At 42.6% G+C, this 18,946-nt stretch overlaps 1 protein-coding gene across 1 annotated transcript in view; it reads right to left on the minus strand.

Moving 5' to 3' along the window:
* Nucleotides 1-6,682: 6,682 nt before the first annotated feature.
* Nucleotides 6,683-18,946, minus strand: part of LOC129856141 (fibronectin-like) — a 42,828-nt gene continuing 30,564 nt past the window's right edge. Inside the window, exons 5-9 of the mRNA XM_055924245.1 lie at nt 16,553-16,822; nt 11,143-11,394; nt 10,884-11,026; nt 9,877-9,971; nt 6,683-9,037 (exon numbers count right to left, since the gene is read on the minus strand). Coding sequence (XP_055780220.1) covers nt 8,887-9,037; nt 9,877-9,971; nt 10,884-11,026; nt 11,143-11,394; nt 16,553-16,822 — 911 coding nt within the window. The 3' untranslated portion in view covers nt 6,683-8,886. The remainder of the gene's footprint in view (nt 9,038-9,876; nt 9,972-10,883; nt 11,027-11,142; nt 11,395-16,552; nt 16,823-18,946) is intronic.

The raw sequence follows: 18,946 nt of genomic DNA on the forward strand, positions 1-18,946 counted from the left end.
GTTTTCCCATACTCCTGCTTTCTCTCTAGTCTCTGTTTTCTAGTTTTCCTGGTTTTGACCATTCTGCCTGCCCTGACCCTGAGCCTGCCTGCCTGCCATTCTGTACCTTGTGACACTCTGTACCTTGTGACACTCTGTACCTTGTGACACTCTGTACCTTGTGACACTCTGTACCTTGTGACACTCTGTACCTTGTGACACTCTGTACCTTGTGACACTCTGTACCTTGTGACACTCTGTACCTTGTGACACTCTGTACCTTGTGACACTCTGTACCTTGTGACACTGCCCTGGATTACTGACCTGTCGTTTGCCTGCCCCCTGTTTTTGTAATAAACTTTTGTTACTTCGAACTGTCTGCATCTGGGTCTTCTCCTGAGGTCTGATCATTTGGTTTTAAATATACTTAAGTATCAAAAGTCAATGTAATTGGATCACGAGTGTAGGGAGGGTCACGAGTGAAGGGAGGGTCACGAGAGAAGGGAGGATCACGAGAGAAGGGAGGGTCACGATTGAAGGGAGGGTCACGAGAGAAGGGAGGGTCACGAGTGTAGAGAGGGTCACGAGTGAAGGGAGGATCACGAGAGAAGGGAGGGTCACGATTGAAGGGAGGGTCACGAGAGAAGGGAGGGTCACGAGTGTAGGGCGGGTCACGAGAGAAGGGAGGGTCACGAGTGTAGGGAGGGTCACGAGAGAAGGGAGGGTCACGAGAGAAGGGAGGGTCACGAGAGAAGGGAGGGTCACGAGTGAAGGGAGGGTCACGAGAGAAGGGAGGGTCACGAGTGTAGGGAGGGTCACGAGAGAAGGGAGGATCACGAGAGAAGGGAGGATCACGAGAGAAGGGAGGTTCACGAGAGAAGGGAGGATCACGAGAGAAGGGAGGATCACGATTGAAGGGAGGGTCACGAGAGAAGGGAGGGTCACGAGTGTAGAGAGGGTCACGAGTGAAGGGAGGATCACGAGAGAAGGGAGGGTCACGATTGAAGGGAGGGTCACGAGAGAAGGGAGGGTCACGAGTGTAGGGCGGGTCACGAGAGAAGGGAGGGTCACGAGTGTAGGGAGGGTCACGAGTGTAGGGAGGGTCACGAGAGAAGGGAGGGTCACGAGAGAAGGGAGGGTCACGAGAGAAGGGAGGGTCACGAGTGAAGGGAGGGTCACGAGAGAAGGGAGGGTCACGAGTGTAGGGAGGGTCACGAGAGAAGGAAGGATCACGAGAGAAGGGAGGGCCATGAGAGAAGGGAGGGTCATGAGAGAAGGGAGGGTCACGAGAGAAGGGAGGATCACGAGAGAAGGGAGGGTCACGAGAGAAGGGAGGGTCACGAGAGAAGGGAGGGTCACGATTGAAGGGAGGGTCACGAGAGAAGGGAGGGTCACGATTGAAGGGAGGGTCACGAGAGAAGGGAGGGTCACGAGAGAAGGGAGGGTCACGAGAGAAGGGAGGGTCACGAGAGAAGGGAGGGTCACGATTGAAGGGAGGGTCACGAGAGAAGGGAGGGTCACGAGAGAAGGGAGGGTCACGATTGAAGGGAGGGCCATGAGAGAACGGAGGGTCATGAGAGAAGTCACCCTGATGACTGTAGCTGAATGCGGATATTATTTTATTAAATATTTTAAAAGGACAATTAAGATATTCTATTCAGTTCTGTCCAATTCTACTCTATAATGTTCTATTACATTCAAATTCCAGAGCTTGATGGTTAGATGAAGTGAATCTTTATATCAGATGTGTTTCCTGGGCTAAAACAACAATGTGCAACTCAAATGCAGCTCAACTTATTTGAGGCAAACCAGAAGAGAGGTCTGAAATGATTCCAGGTAACTACCAGTAGAACTGTGACCTTTGTGTGCTCTTAGGACTATTCCATTGGTTCTATTATGAAGGGCTAAATCAAGCACACATATCAATGAAAACGAATACTATTTCAACCCAGTTCTGGTAGTGGTCCTGGAGAGCCTGTGCATGGTCGTATTTGCTCTTAATAATATCTCGTGTCATCACCATGACAATGTTATGAAGGTGGTGGACATTATTATGACAGAGTTGTTGCTTTTCTGACACTGTTATGACACTTATGCAGCTAAAGGTCTTAGTGGTGTTGAGGATGCTCTAAGGGAGCGAACATTATTTATATTGAGGGATACATGGATGTATTTGGGGCAGCAGGGTAGCCTAGTGGTTAGAGTCTTGGACGTTCAAATCCCAGAGCTGACAAGGTACAAATCTGTCATTCTGCCCCTGAACAGGCAGTTAACCCACTGTTCCTAGAATGTCATTGAAAATAAGAATATGTTCTTAACTGACTTGCCTAGTTAGGTAAAATAAATTTGAACCTCTGAAATGAAAATGGATATCCCTCCCCCGGAGGAAAATATATTTTTAACTGGCCCTCCCCGAGCGTTTAAAAAAAAAACACTCCCCCTCCAAAATGATAATTAAAACAAAATAGCAGGGAATATTAAATCCATTCTTCTTAGTTGGCTATCAGTGTTAAAGTCGTGATTTTTGTCAAATTAACCCGTGGTTTAGAACCACTGCTGTATTCATACCTAACCATTTTGACCACTAGAGGGGAGCATATACTAATTTAAACGTTAAGGGCTGTCCACACCAAGGACGACAACTATAATGATGCATTTTACATAACTATAAAACGTTGGCGAGCATCCACACTAGAGGAACGTTTATTGTTCTACAGTAGCCTACACCTGTCAATCAACTGATCAACGCATCCTATTGCACCGCTGTAGACCTATTAACGAAGTGGTAAGACAGACGGTTCAGTGCTATAGGGTATATTCGTTGTCATAGTGACAACTGTAAACAATACTTAAATGTAGGCTACATGTAGCCGAATGAAAAATATAATACAGCAACTCGTATTTAAATTAAATGTAGAAATTCAACAACAAACGCCATTTGGCCTGCGCATCTTTACATCATGTGGCCTGCCTCGTTGCTCAAGTAGTTTGTAAGTGATTTCCATTTTTCTAAGGATTGTTATTTTTGAGCTTCTTTTTCACTGTGCTCATCACTGGTCTGTCCTGTGCAACTATTTGATACATCAGTGCAACAATTTTCACTGGCCACATATAAAAAAAAATGAATAAAAATACACTTGTTTTTTAATTTTACGGATAGCCAGGGGCACACTCCAACACCCAGACATCACTTACAAATTATGCATTTGTGTTTAGTGTGTCGGCCAGATCAGAGGCAGTAGGGATGACCACGTGTTCTCTTGATACGTGCGCGTATTGGACAATTTTCCTGTACGCTAAGCATTCTAAATGTAACGAAAATGTATGGAGTAAAAAGTAAATTATTTTCTTTAGGAATGTAGTGAAGTAAAAGTTATCAAAAATATAAATAGTAAAGTAAAGTACAGATACCCCAAAAAAACTACTTAAGTAGTACTTTAAAGTACTGTTACTTAAGTACTTTACACCACTGGAGTTGAGGCAGAGTTCATCAGTGACACATGGAATGAAAAGGGTGTACTGGACATTTCTGCTGTACTGTATTATCAGTAATAACCTTCAGTCCCACATTGTAGATGTGTTGAATGTCAGGTCTCTCTCCATTCAGAGATGTCAGTATCAAGACTGTCTGTCGGTCAGGACTCCATCACATCCTCTGGCAAGTGCTGGGTCCATAGATGCATCTGGGAAAACACATACACAGTCACTGTTCTATTACCAATGGCAGTTGGGATAGGTGATATCTGACACACAAACATATGCTATGTTGAAGTTTGAACAGGTCAGACTAAGCCTACCTAATTCTGGTCTCCCCATTGACGACTGTTGGTGAGCAGGCTGGAGGTGAGTTCTTTACCAGCGTCCCATCGATGGGCATGGCAGCGTAGATCAGCTCCTGGCGGCTCATCAAAGACACTGGTCAGTCACACAAAAACACACACAGAGCACAGATTACATTATCAATGGTGGTTATGATTAGCATTGCAGAATCAACCTAAAGGCCACATTCACCTTTCAATGTAATGTTATGTGAAATAAAATGGTAAACTCAGCGATCAGGTTGGTTCCACTAGGCTAGGATATGAAGGTTATTTGTTTTGACCTTTGACCTGATATAAATGTCCTCGCTGTTCGATTGATAGGAATGCTCACAGCGAGGGCATGGCTGTGTGTCCCCTTGCTGGTCTTCTCGATGTTGCATGTTCGGCTGCAAATTGGACATCTCTCGGACAACTGCAGCAGGTAATATTCATAAACAATGTACCTCCTCATCTTATGATGTGGTGTTGACTGGGACGGCCTGTGACAGGGTGATACAATAGATAGCCAAGTGGTCAATTGCATTTTGGTATAAAAAAAGGACAAAGCTTTTTGACAATTTGTATTTATTAAGGATCCCAGGGAAAGAAGGCGCCGGAAATTTCTGGACCAGAGGTGGCAAAGCTGTTTCTAGTCTGTGTCCGGTCAGAGCTTACCTTCGCCAAGGAGGCCCCTGTTGCCAGAGGTAGCTGTTTTCGACTTCCACGGCGAGTGCCATCTCCATGGCTGCTTGGTAGGATCGAGTACAGTAACATCGATCAAGTCATCCAGGAGCATTCTACGAACTCCATTCCCCAGGGAAGGGGGAGACCCCTTCGGGGAGGGAGACCTGCAAAGTACAGGCCAGTCGGCTGTGGGAAGTAGACGACAAAGGAAAAGTAGGCTGGCGTGGATTCACTTCACAACCAAAGTGACTCTACTACTTGTCAAATCAAATCACATTTTGTTGGTCATATATACGTGTTTAGAAGATGTTATTGCTGGTGTAGCGAAATGCTTGTGTTTCTAGCTCCGACAGTGCTGTAATATCTAACAAGTAATATCTAACAATTTCACAACATACCAAATACACACAAATCTAAGTAAACAAATGGAATTAAGAATATATAAATATATGGACGAGCAATGTCTGCATGGTTGGGTAATTAACCGTGGATTCACTTCACAACCAAAATTAGCTCTACTATTTGTATCTGCTTAGCTTGGTAATTTACCTAGTAGTTTATCAAACCGGGTATTTTTTTAACACAACTTCTCACATAACACATTTTTTCCCCCAGTAATTTTTTACGATGTAGCCCATTTTGACTTTGTGGCTGTGGTAACTAGTGGAAACCTTAATGCTATGCTTTATACTGATGTAGACTGACTGTAGCTTCAGATTGGATTAGATCCAGGCCGTTGACACCATTACGGTTTGATTCTCAATGGTTCACTGTGTTAGTCAAACTCAAACATGAGTTAGCTACCACCATAGCTGTATCCATTATTTAGTTTTGACAATACAGAAAATACTTGTATGAGCTACGAACTAACTTTGCAAATCTGACTTATAGGTTAACATTAGCTAGCTAGCCTGCCTTGCTTTATTAAAATTTTGCTACCTACCCTTGAACTCTCTGCGGTGGAAGAGACATGGATTGCGTCCCAAATGGCACCATATTACCTATGTAGTGCACTTCTTTTGACCAAAGCCTTATTGTCCTCAGGTGGCGGCCATGCCCTTACCCTTAGTCTGCCTCCTGTCCCTCCTATCACCATGGATACACCTTCCTGAAAACAATGGGACTATACTTTGCTTAAACCTGTTCTGCCAGTTCATGTCCTTAAATATTAGAAGGTTCCAATGTGGTTAGCCAAAAAGATGACAAGATAGTTCACACATTCATCATCTAGAGTTGCTATCAAACAGAAATCAGATTTCTGGTTTGGCCATAACTTGTTTACTGCTTGTAGCAGGACATGTTTACAGGAATCCTTTTCTCTAACTGTAAGTCACATGATTTCATTAGAAATCTTTCTGCAGTGAGGGTGTGTGATGTAAGTCAAGGAGTCCTTGGATGATTGTCAACAAGATTCAAACTGTGCTTTAATTAAATCTGCCCATACCAGTTCAAGAAGACAAGGTTTGAATGTAGGCCATTGAAGGTCGAAACGTCAATCTTTTATTAAACTTGTCTAATAAAACCACACATTTTTAATAGTGAGCGAGCGTTGTGCCCTTTACTGTCTAATGATGGCTACACACCAACTACTCACGTTGATTGACCACATTCTACTTCTTTCTAAAATGTGAATGTAGTCCATGAAAAGGTATTAGGATTATTTGCACAGCTATTGTTCTCATGTGGCTGCCCTGTCCTTGCCCCCTAGTCCTTCCGTGTCTTACATGATACCTACTGCATGACATTTTCCCCTGCCATTCATTATCACCCATGGTTTACCATTGTAAATGTAGGAGTTTTTAAGCATACTGTATTTTGTCATGTTAGAGGTGTAATGCAACTATATTTCGATTTGGCACCATGGAACTTTTATTGACTTTGGCTTTTAGAATAAACAAAGGGACAGCAGAATTTCCACATGTCTCAAGTGTTGATGTGCCATGTGCTGGCATGGTTACACGTGATCTGTGGTTGTGAGGCCAGTTTGACGTACTGCCAAATTCTCTAAAATGACGTTGGAAGCGGCTTATGGTAGAGAAATTACATTTAAATTCTCTGGCAACAGCTCTGGCGAACATTCCTCCAGTCAGCATGCCAATTGCGCACTCCCTCAACTTGAGACATCTATGGCATTGTGTTGTGTGCCAAAACTGCACATTTTAGAGTAGAGGTCGACCGACTAATCGGAATGGCCGATTAACTAGATACTATTCTCAGTCTAAATTTACCATAATTAGTGCTTGTAAAGTTACTGCCATCAGAGGTATTATGAAGTTCAAAACTAGAGCTTTCAAATGTCTGATATTTAGAATTCAAGAAATAGGTTCTAGCAATATTTGTTTTATTCCCTTGCCTGTTTCCTGTGAGCCAATGCCACATATGTTAGAAAATTGAGACAAATAATGTGTGTAACAAATCTGAGTAGGTTGATGTTTATGATGTTGGATGTGATTTAATGAGAGTGTGTATGATGTCTGTATAAGAGTAAGACTATAATGTGTGATGTCCAAATAAATAATACCTCTGCCAATTTGCATGTTTGAGTGTCTATGTGTGTAACATATAGTGCGTATAGCCTTAATATTCATAATTGTAATCCATATCGTATCACCATCATAGTTGCATCATAATTACCTTTAATATCATTGAAAAACACATCCCAGCATTTCCAAAGCAATTGACATTTCACATGATTATGAAAGAGATCTTGCATTACTCTAGAGACGGCTTCACTACAGTACAAATGTATTCCGTACAATATGTTATTATTCCCCAATGCCACTATTCTGATATCTTCCCCTTGCTTGGTGTAAACATATATAAACTTGTAGACAAATAGACAAACAATAAACACATTCAATTCTAAAAAAGTTTGACAATAGAGAGAAAGGGAGAAAAGAAAGAGAGAGTGAGAGAAGAGAGCGAAATCACGTGTGTGTGTGTGTGTATAAGTCCGTACGTGTAAGCAAGCATGTAGTTGAGTACGTGTGTGTTCATATCCACTTCATAATGTTAAGATATTTTAAACAGTTCCCATACCTTCTTTTATGTTACCTGAAGTCCCTGTAGAATTTAGTACTGCCATGGAGCTGTCTCGGAATAGCTGTCCATCTATAAAGAGTTTGTCCACATTGACAAAGGCACGCCTACCATCCTTCCTTTGTTGTCTTTGTACCGGATACAGTCTCTTACTACGTTCCTTTATCTGCTTTGCAAATTGGTCATTGAGACCGAATTTGGTCCCTTTAAGCTCCCTTCCTCTGCTTTTGATCAGCTCCTTTTGTTGGTAGTGTTGATCAGCTCCAAGTCTGTGTACTCGGTGGAAAGACACCTTGTTTACAGTCTCTATAGGAAGTTTCAAGGCGGATTGCATGAATTCTCTGAATTATTGGATGCGTCCTCAGGAATCCCAGAAAAATAAATATTTTCACACATACTATGACTTTGTGTTTGGTAGCGACTCCTTCACCACCCTGTTTTCCCTGAGTAGACAATCCATGTTGGAATCATGTATTTTTACCTTGGCTGTGAGTGTCTTGTTTTCTATTTGAAGCTTGGGAATTTCACTCTGGCTGAACTCCAAACTCCCCCTCAGCCCTGCTGCCTCCTCACACAACTTTTCCATTGTTGCATGGATTCCAGCCAGAGCACTAGCCTCTACCTCAATGGTAAGTAAATCGTCCGTGTCAGTAGATGAATCTGTTTTTCTTTTTCTTGTCGGGTTAAAGTTATTTTGTGAGTTGGTCGGATCTTTCCACGAAGGAGTATGTTGTTCCTCCATAGCGTAACGCTGTTGGTACTTGTAGATTTCCCTCAGGATCTGCTTGGTATCCAGATTGGCTCTATTTATTTCACCTTTATTTAACCAGGTAGGCAGGTAACAAGTTCTCATTTGCAACTGCGACCTGGCCAAGATAAAGCATAGTATACTGCTATACTGCAACCAGTTGTTTTACGAAAAGATAACAACGAGTCTTTCCCACGACGACGACAGGTGTCTGTAGTACAGCCAGCTAGCACTCGCGGAATCCACGCAAAAAAATGGAACACAAACTTGCAGTCCCAGCCATAAAGGCTAACCGTGTCGTGGAATCCTTAGCAACAAAAAACTTTAGTTTTGAATAAAATCGATTTAATTAAAAATACTTCATAAAAAAAAAAAAACGAGTTAAAAAAACATGACTAGAAAAATAATCTAATGGTGACACCTCGTTGCTCATTTACAAAAGGAACAAAGAAAAACCAGAAACTGAATAAGACATGAGAAACCTTGAAAAACCATGAGAAACTCATGAGAAACCATGTTCTGTTGTGCGCTCCTTCAATGTAGTTACACATAGAAACAGAAACAGGTTAAACCTAACACAGTGAAAACCAGTTCAACTCCATAAGATAGGGGATTACATTAGCTATTATAATTAAACTACAGTGTGAAAGGTTTTTCACACACCCAGTGTTTTGGAGTAGGACATGGTGCAACCTTCCAACTCTTCAATGGGTCTGATGCCGTCTGTGAGATCTCAACACAATTCATCTTGTCATTCAAGTTATTAGGTTCCCCTTCCATCCAATAGCTATAAACAACACAGAGAATCAGAGTTAAAAATCATCCAATACAACATAGAGAATCAGACAGTTAACCTAGTCCCCAGGGTCAGTTGTTACCATTCTACATAGAGAATCAGACAGTTAACCTAGTCCCCAGGCTCAGTTGTTACCATTCTACATAGAGAATCAGACAGTTAACCTAGTCCCCAGGCTCAGTTGTTACCATTCTACATAGAGAATCAGACAGTTAACCTAGTCCCCAGGCTCAGTTGTTACCATTCTACATAGAGAATCAGACAGTTAACCTAGTCCCCAGGCTCAGTTGTTACCATTCTACATAGAGAATCAGACAGTTAACCTAGTCCCCAGGGTCAGTTGTTACCATTCTACATAGAGAATCAGACAGTTAACCTAGTCCCCAGGGTCAGTTGTTACCATTCTACATAGAGAATCAGACAGTTAACCTAGTCCCCAGGCTCAGTTGTTATCATTCTACATAGAGAATCAGACAGTTAACCTAGTCCCCAGGCTCAGTTGTTACCATTCTACATAGAGAATCAGACAGTTAACCTAGTCCCCAGGCTCAGTTGTTACCATTCTACATAGAGAATCAGACAGTTAACCTAGTCCCCAGGCTCAGTTGTTACCATTCTACATAGAGAATCAGACAGTTAACCTAGTCCCCAGGCTCAGTTGTTACCATTCTACATAGAGAATCAGACAGTTAACCTAGTCCCCAGGGTCAGTTGCTACCATTCTACAGAGAGGGAGAGAGAGAGCTGGCTGAGGACGAGATTATCAGACTGTAAAAGGTAATTTATTACAACAGAAAAGTGTAAAAGTCCTCCAGAACCACTTCACTCACGTAGGTTTAAATGGTGTTTTGCCAACCCAGTCCCAGATTCCATCCTCTTTATATTTACCAATCCAGACATTCTTCTTAAATCCATGGATAAATATCTATAATATAATTTTAGAAGAAAAACAATGGCCATAATTTAATGTCCACAGCAGAGAAACACTTGTACATGTTATAAATAATAGTAGTAGTAGTCTAATTGTAATAGTAGTAGTAGTAGTATAATGTACTCAGCCTGGTCACTAGAAATACAAGGGGATTTAGAATGTTTGAAAAAGGTCCTGACTACTTCCATACATTCCTTCCTCGGTGGTCACAATTTATTTAAACAATGTTGCCGAGCGCTGGTGCAAATTCATGATGCTCGAGGAGAAGCGTGCTGAGACCACAGCAGTTCACAGTGCTCTAGCAAGCAGGGAGAGCCCATAGCCCTAACCTTAACATAACCATTTGAGTTGTATCTGTTTCAACCCTGTAACCACTAAGAATGTTAAATTCATGTTTTTAAGTATCCCTATATTTCTGTTATTAAGGGGCTATCACTCAGTCAAGAGTGTGCCTGCGCAGGGAGTCTTGTGGTTGATGAACCTAGCCTTGAGTGTAATGGCTACCTTGTAGTGTGTTCATACGGTATAGTAAACTTTGTTAAACTGGAACCTTGTCGTTGTGTCATTTCGAGTAACAGAATTAACCCTGTAGCCACATAGAATTAACCTTGTAAATACACAGAATGAATGCGTCAAAACTAGACTTTCATCCAGATTAGGTTGAATTTCGAAGTGAAACTATTAGATAAGTTGCAGCCTCAGCTACTATACTGTAGTATAATTAGAGATATCATCTCAAGCACACCTGCTTTTCTGACAGGAAGTATATTTTATATTTTATAAATTGACAGTGACATGAACATTGGTGATACAATTGGTTACACGTGTTGAATACTAGTCAGAGAAGTAGATAATAATAATAATGAAACAGTAGTATTATAGTATTACTAATGTATTATCTATTACCTGTTCTTCTCTGCTGTTTATAATAACATAATCTCCACCCATTGTTCTGCACTCCTTCTGACCGCCCCCGCCTGTGTCCATCGTGGAGGAGACATAGTAACAGCTGGTGCCAAACTTCCACCATCCATCCAGACAGGGTTTCTCTGAGAAAAATACAACAGAACAGCAGGCATTTAAAATACTACAAATATATCACATCTCTTCTAAGTATGAAATAACATGATACTTCTAAATTAAGAAAATTGAAGACTGCACTCACCATAGAACCTAAGCCTGGTCTGTAACTGGTCTCTCTCATTGGTCCTGGTATTTAGAATATTCTGTAGCTGGTCTCTCTCAGTGGTCCTGGTATTTAGAATATTCTGCAACTGGTCTCTCTCAGTGGTCCTGTTATTTAGACTATTCTGTAGCTGGTCTCTCTCAGTGGTCCTGGTATTTAGAATATTCTGCAACTGGTCTCTCTCAGTGGTCCTGTTATTTAGACTATTCTGTAGCTGGTCTCTCTCTGCAACTGTAAGAGGGAAAAGTCAATCAAAATGTGTAACAGTCAAAACATTGACTACAATTATTTTAATTTATTTTTTCACTTACAGGAATTCAACAGGCCTATGATGACAGCCAGTAGAACAAACACTGCAGCAACTCTGGAGGGTCTCTCCCACCACTGAAAATGTACTGAATCACAAGTTATTAAAGTCAGATCTTTGGTAGTGTGGTAATGTGTTTTACTGTATCATCAGTGTTTAATTTGATCCTGATCCTGCGGGAACAGGAACAGCACCTCTCAGTTTTGGACTGATGGATTTCAGAACCTATTTGTCTGGATCTGCTACCTTTCTTGGCGTGAAAAATAATTGTTACTGTTTGCAATGTAAAAATTCAAATTAAAGCGCTCAAAGTTAATTTGAGTTTCTTCAATATTAACAGAGGGTACTGTAGGTAGGGGTAAGGTAGAGGCAGGTAGCCTCAATATTAACAGAGGACACTGTAGGTAGGGGTAAGGTAGAGGCAGGTAGCCTCAATATTAACAGAGGGTACTGTAGGTAGGGGTAAGGTAGAGGCAGGTAGTCTCAATATTAACAGAGGACACTGTAGGTAGGGGTACGGTAGAGGCAGGAAGCCTCAATATTAACAGAGAGTACTGTATGTAGGGGTAAGGTAGAGGCAGGTAGTATCACTATTAACAGAGGGTACTGTAGGTAGGGGTAAGGTAGAGGCAGGTAGCCTCAATATTAACAGAGCGTACTGTAGGTAGGGGTAAGGTAGAGGCAGGTAGCCTCAATATTAACAGAGGGTAGTAGGGGTAAGGTAGAGGCAGGTAGTCTCAATATTAACAGAGGACACTGTAGGTAGGGGTACGGTAGAGGCAGGAAGCCTCAATATTAACAGAGAGTACTGTATGTAGGGGTAAGGTAGAGGCAGGTAGTATCACTATTAACAGAGGGTACTGTAGGTAGGGGTAAGGTAGAGGCAGGTAGCCTCAATATTAACAGAGGGTAGTAGGGGTAAGGTAGAGGCAGGTAGCCTCAATATTAACAGAGGGTACTGTAGGTAGGGGTAAGGTAGAGGCAGGTAGCCTCAATATTAACAGAGGACACTGTAGGTAGGGGTAAGGTAGAGGCAGGTAGCCTCAATATTAACAGAGAACACTGTAGGTAGGGGTAAGGTAGAGGCAGGTAGCCTCAATATTAACAGAGGGTACTGTAGGTAGGGGTAAGGTAGAGGCAGGTAGCCTCAATATTAACAGAGGACACTGTAGGTAGGGGTAAGGTAGAGGCAGGTAGTCTCAATATTAACAGAGGACACTGTAGGTAGGGGTAAGGTAGAGGCAGGTAGCCTCAATATTAACAGAGGGTAGTAGGGGTACGGTAGAGGCAGGAAGCCTCAATATTAACAGAGAGTACTGTATGTAGGGGTAAGGTAGAGGCAGGTAGTATCACTATTAACAGAGGGTACTGTAGGTAGGGGTAAGGTAGAGGCAGGTAGCCTCAATATTAACAGAGCGTACTGTAGGTAGGGGTAAGGTAGAGGCAGGTAGTATCAATATTAACAGAGGGTACTGTAGGTAGGGGTAGAGGCAGGTAACCTCAATATTAACAGAGGGTACTGTAGGTAGGGGTAAGGTAGAGGCAGGTAGCCTCAATATTAACAGAGGGTAGTAGGGGTAAGGTAGAGGCAGGTAGCCTCAATATTAACAGAGGGTACTGTAGGTAGGGGTAAGGTAGAGGCAGGTAGTCTCAATATTAACAGAGGACAATGTAGGTAGGGGTACGGTAGAGGCAGGAAGCCTCAATATTAACAGAGAGTACTGTATGTAGGGGTAAGGTAGAGGCAGGTAGTATCACTATTAACAGAGGGTACTGTAGGTAGGGGTAAGGTAGAGGCAGGTAGCCTCAATATTAACAGAGCGTACTGTAGGTAGGGGTAAGGTAGAGGCAGGTAGCCTCAATATTAACAGAGGGTAGTAGGGGTAAGGTAGAGGCAGGTAGCCTCAATATTAACAGAGGGTACTGTAGGTAGGGGTAAGGTAGAGGCAGGTAGCCTCAATATTAACAGAGGACACTGTAGGTAGGGGTACGGTAGAGGCAGGAAGCCTCAATATTAACAGAGAGTACTGTATGTAGGGGTAAGGTAGAGGCAGGTAGTATCACTATTAACAGAGGGTACTGTAGGTAGGGGTAAGGTAGAGGCAGGTAGCCTCAATATTAACAGAGCGTACTGTAGGTAGGGGTAAGGTAGAGGCAGGTAGCCTCAATATTAACAGAGGGTAGTAGGGGTAAGGTAGAGGCAGGTAGCCTCAATATTAACAGAGGGTACTGTAGGTAGGGGTAAGGTAGAGGCAGGTAGCCTCAATATTAACAGAGGACACTGTAGGTAGGGGTAAGGTAGAGGCAGGTAGCCTCAATATTAACAGAGAACACTGTAAGTAGGGGTAAGGTAGAGGCAGGTAGCCTCAATATTAACAGAGGGTACTGTAGGTAGGGGTAAGGTAGAGGCAGGTAGCCTCAATATTAACAGAGGACACTGTAGGTAGGGGTAAGGTAGAGGCAGGTAGCCTCAATATTAACAGAGAACACTGTAGGTAGGGGTAAGGTAGAGGCAGGTAGCCTCAATATTAACAGAGAGTACTGTAGGTAGGGGTAAGGTAGAGGCAGGTAGCCTCAATATTAACAGAGAGTACTGTAGGTAGGGGTAAGGTAGAGGCAGGTAGCCTCAATATTACCAGAGAACACTGTAGGTAGGGGTAAGGTAGAGGCAGGTAGCCTCAATATTAACAGAGAGTACTGTAGGTAGGGGTACGGTAGAGGCAGGTAGCCTCAATATTAACAGAGAGTACTGTAGGTAGGGGTAAGATAGAGGCAGGTAGCCTCAATATTAACAGAGGACACTGTAGGTAGGGGTAAGGTAGAGGCAGGTAGCCTCAATATTAACAGAGGACACTGTAGGTAGGGGTAAGGTAGAGGCAGGTAGCCTCAATATTAACAGAGGGTAGTAGGGGTAAGGTAGAGGCAGGTAGCCTCAATATTAACAGAGAGTACTGTAGGTAGGGGTAAGGTAGAGGCAGGTAGCCTCAATATTAACAGAGAGTACTGTAGGTAGGGGTAAGGTAGAGGCAGGTAGCCTCAATATTAACAGAGGGTAGTATGGGTAAGGTAGAGGCAGGTAGCCTCAATATTAACAGAGGGTAGTGTAGGTAGGGGTAAGGTAGAGGCAGGTAGCCTCAATATTAACAGAAGGTACTGTAGGTAGGGGTAAGGTAGAGGCAGGTAGCCTCAATATTAACAGAGAACACTGTAGGTAGGGGTAAGGTAGAGGCATGTAGCGTCAATATTAACAGAGAACACTGTAGGTAGGGGTAAGGTAGAGGCAGGTAGCATCAATATTAACAGAGAACACTGTAGGTAGGGGTAAGGTAGAGGCAGGTAGCCTCAATATTAACAGAGGACACTGTAGGTAGGGGTAAGGTAGAGGCAGGTAGCCTCAATATTAACAGAGGGTACTGTAGGTAGGGGTAAGGTAGAGGCAGGTAGCCTCAATATTAACAGAGGGTACTGTAGGTAGGGGTAAGGTAGAGGCAGGTAGCCTCAATATTAACAGAGGACACTGTAGGTAGGGGTAAGGTAGCGGCAGGTAGCCTCAATATTAACAGAGGACACTGTAGGTAGGGGTAAGGTAGAGGCAGGTAGCCTCAATATTAACAGAGTGCACTGTATGTAGGGGTAAGGTAGAAGCAGGTAGCCTCAATATTAACAGAGGGTACTGTAGGTAGGGGTAAGGTAGAGGCAGGTAGCCTCAATATTAACAGAGGGTACTGTAGGTAGGGGTAAGGTAGAGGCAGGTAGCCTCAATATTAACAGAGGACACTGTAGGTAGGGGTAAGGTAGCGGCAGGTAGCCTCAATATTAACAGAGGACACTGTAGGTAGGGGTAAGGTAGAGGCAGGTAGCCTCAATATTAACAGAGGGTACTGTAGGTAGGGGTAAGGTAGAAGCAGGTAGCCTCAATATTAACAGAGGGTACTGTAGGTAGGGGTAAGGTAGAGGCAGGTAGCCTCAATATTAACAGAAGACACTGTAGGTAAGGTAGAGGCAGGTAGTCTCAATATTAACAGAGGGTACTGTAGGTAGGGGTAAGGTAGAGGCAGGTAGCCTCAATATTTGCAGAGGACACTGTAGGTAGGGGTAAGGTAGAGGCAGGTAGCCTCAATATTAACAGAGGGTACTGTAGGTAGGGGTACGGTAGAGGCAGGTAGTCTCAATATTAACAGAGGGTACTGTAGGTAGGGGTAAGGTAGAGGCAGGTAGACTCAATATTAACAGAGGACACTGTAGGTAGGGGTAAGGTAGAGGCAGGTAGTCTCAATATTAACAGAGGACACTGTAGGTAGGGGTAAGGTAGAGGCAGGTAGCCTCAATATTAACAGAGGACACTGTAGGTAGGGGTAAGGTAGAGGCAGGTAGCCTCAATATTAACAGAGGACACTGTAGGTAGGGGTAAGGTAGAGGCAGGTAGCCTCAATATTAACAGAGGACACTGTAGGTAGGGGTAAGGTAGAGGCAGGTAGCCTCAATATTAACAGAGGACACTGTAGGTAGGGGTAAGGTAGAGGCAGGTAGCCTCAATATTAACAGAGGGTACTGTAGGTAGAGGTAAGGTAGAGGCAGGTAGCCTCAATATTAACAGAGGACACTGTAGGTAGAGGCAGGTAGTCTCAATATTAACAGAGGGTACTGTAGGTAGGGGTGAGGTAGAGGCAGGTAGCCTTGAGGTTACAGTGTTGGGCCAGAAACCGAAAGGTTGCAGGTTTGAATACCGGAGCGGACAAGGTGAACAATATGTTGTACCCTTGAACAAGGCACTTCATCCTAATTCCTCCAGGAGCGCTGTACTTTGGATCCATTGTGATCATTGTCAAGAAGTCACACCCATCCCACTGGCGTTAGAAGTTCAGAGTGAGAAAGTTTAGACTATATAGAAATAATTAAATCATGAAATGAGGATTTCTATCCTCTTTAACAGGAGGAAAAGTAGAATAGTAGTCAAAGATAATGTACCTTTACATCCCATACTGACACATCCATTATGATTACTTCAGTCATTTTGATAAAGTTTATTAAATGTTAACTAGTTAACACCAAACATAATACTTAAGTAGGGTAATTCCTTACTTGTGGTGAGGGTTGTTGACACCAGTTGACTTTGCATTCCACTTTCCAGCACAGTGCAGACAGTGACAGAGTACTGAGTACCACATTGCAGGTCAGAGAGAGTGATGCTGTGTGAAGATGTGGTAGTGATGTGTGGTTCTGTCCCTGGACAGTGGTAAGAGATCTGGTAATGATGTTGGGTTTGGTCCAATCCTGGTGGCTGGCTCCAGCTAACAGCAGCTGATGTGGTGTCCACTGAGTCAACAGTCAGCTGGTCTGGAACAGGAAGTACTAAGGGGAAATACATTATTATCAGGGCTACAGTTTAACTCCAGAAATATACTACAGGAGGAAAAGTAGAATAATAGACAAAGTAGAAAAGGCTGCTTGCAATTCCTTTAGATCTGGGAAGAAATAAGCTAAAAACAGACGTCACACAACAGCAGTTGGATTTGTAAAGTAACACAAATGAAGGGTGTCTGCTATATTCATTTAGTAGGATTTGTAAAGTAACACAAATGAAGGGTTTCTGCTATATTCATTTAGTAGGATTTGTAAAGTAACACAAATGAAGGGTTTCTGCTATATTCATTTAGTAGGATTTGTAAAGTAACACAAATGAAGGGTTTCTGCTATATTCATTTAGTAAGGGTGCTGTCCTGCTGACAGATTGTTGCCGCCACACCAAAGATAAATATAAATGAAAATGATGTTGTGATTATAAATCCTCTCCTGTATGACAGAGTGACCATTTCGTCAACATGAAAGAGAGGAGGATGGCCTTTGTGTTTCTCTACAAGTAAGGTGAGTCAACATGTTTTTCTACTTGCACGAACGCGCACGCAAACACACAGAAATCAGAACCATGGACAGCCACATCATATTCAGCTTATGTTGATTGGACTAAATTGTTTTTTGGTACCTTTTTTTGTGACTATTAGACTAAACAGAGGTCATTAGATGATGTTGAAATGGTGCTGGAATATTGGAGGCCACTCCTATTTTATTTTTGACTTGTGATAACTCGTGGGTATAAATCAATAGTTGTTTAGTAGTCCAAAAATGTTGGAAACATCACTGGCTTGATGCTGTAGGTCATGTAACTGTTTGATACATGCAATGTGCTTTGTGGACTTCACCAGACATAGGTTGCTCTCCGGTTTTGTGATGAAACAAAGGTGTGGTTGAATTTATTCTGCCACTGTGTCTTCTTATTGTCTCGGCCTTTAGATCACGGTGTCAAGGCATATGAACTAACAGGTTATAGAGCAAACAACGCAATTATCACAACACAAAGCCATTACAATCATTTTATCTTCTTTTTTTCTTCTTTTTTTTATTTTTTTAATCTGGCTTCCCCAGTGATTTTACCCACACACCGCTACTGGTTCCAAGGGGTCATTGCTGTAGCCTACAGAAAATGTCATCTTGGTTGTCAGAAGACAAAGGATTTACACGTGGGTATAAACTATGACTAAAGGTCAATAAGTCACACAAGCGAGAATAAATAAGTCAACAGTTGAGTCATCTACTTCATGAAATTACAGCCTGATGTGCTCCCATCTGTGAATTCAACGTCAATTGTGCTGCATTCGGGTGTCCCATTTACAGCGTGCAGCGGAGGGAAAGTGTACAGAAGCATGCCAAAGTCCTAGTGTCAAGGGTGTGCGTACTAGTAGCGAAGTCAGGTGCAGGAGAGCAGAGGGTTGTGAACAGGCGCACACTTTATTGAGGCAGGAGAAACCAACAGACGGACGCCACTGTGTCAAAACCTCCAGCCAATTGGCAAAAGTGCAAAACGCGCAAACAGTCACAATAAGTATGTTCAAACAAATAAACATACCTCGTGAAACAACACGGAATAATACAAACATGAGTCTGGCGAGTCACAAATGACACGTAACACAAACAATATCACACAAAGACATGAGGGGGAACAGAGGAATAAATACATGCAGTGTGATTAGCGACTGTTCAAGCAAAATTTTATTGATACACATGGTTAGCAGATGTTAATGCGAGTGTAGCGAAATGCTTGTGCTTCTAGATTATTAGTAATCTAACAATTCATCAGCTGCTAAGATTATCTTTGGTTGTGACCAAAACAACTATTTTGTATGCTGCAGCAGTTAGTTAGAATGCTAACGCTCGTTGACATAGGTCATGGGTGTCAAAGTCAATCAGCGCACGGGCCATATTGCACAACGAAGTTGCTGGCCAGACATAACCTATTATGTTTGGGTAGCAGTTATAGGCCTATGCAAACACAAACTGTCCATTGTTTTATTAGGACAAAATACCAGTCCCTTTATATTGTCCACTTCTGTACATAGGATGCTGTATATAGCATTTTAACATATTACCACAGAGATTAATAATATTTGTCCAGCCTTTGCTGCTATGCTTGCAGATGTG

Source organism: Salvelinus fontinalis, chromosome 5, assembly GCF_029448725.1.
Source record: "Salvelinus fontinalis isolate EN_2023a chromosome 5, ASM2944872v1, whole genome shotgun sequence".
Lineage (NCBI taxonomy): Eukaryota > Metazoa > Chordata > Actinopteri > Salmoniformes > Salmonidae > Salvelinus > Salvelinus fontinalis.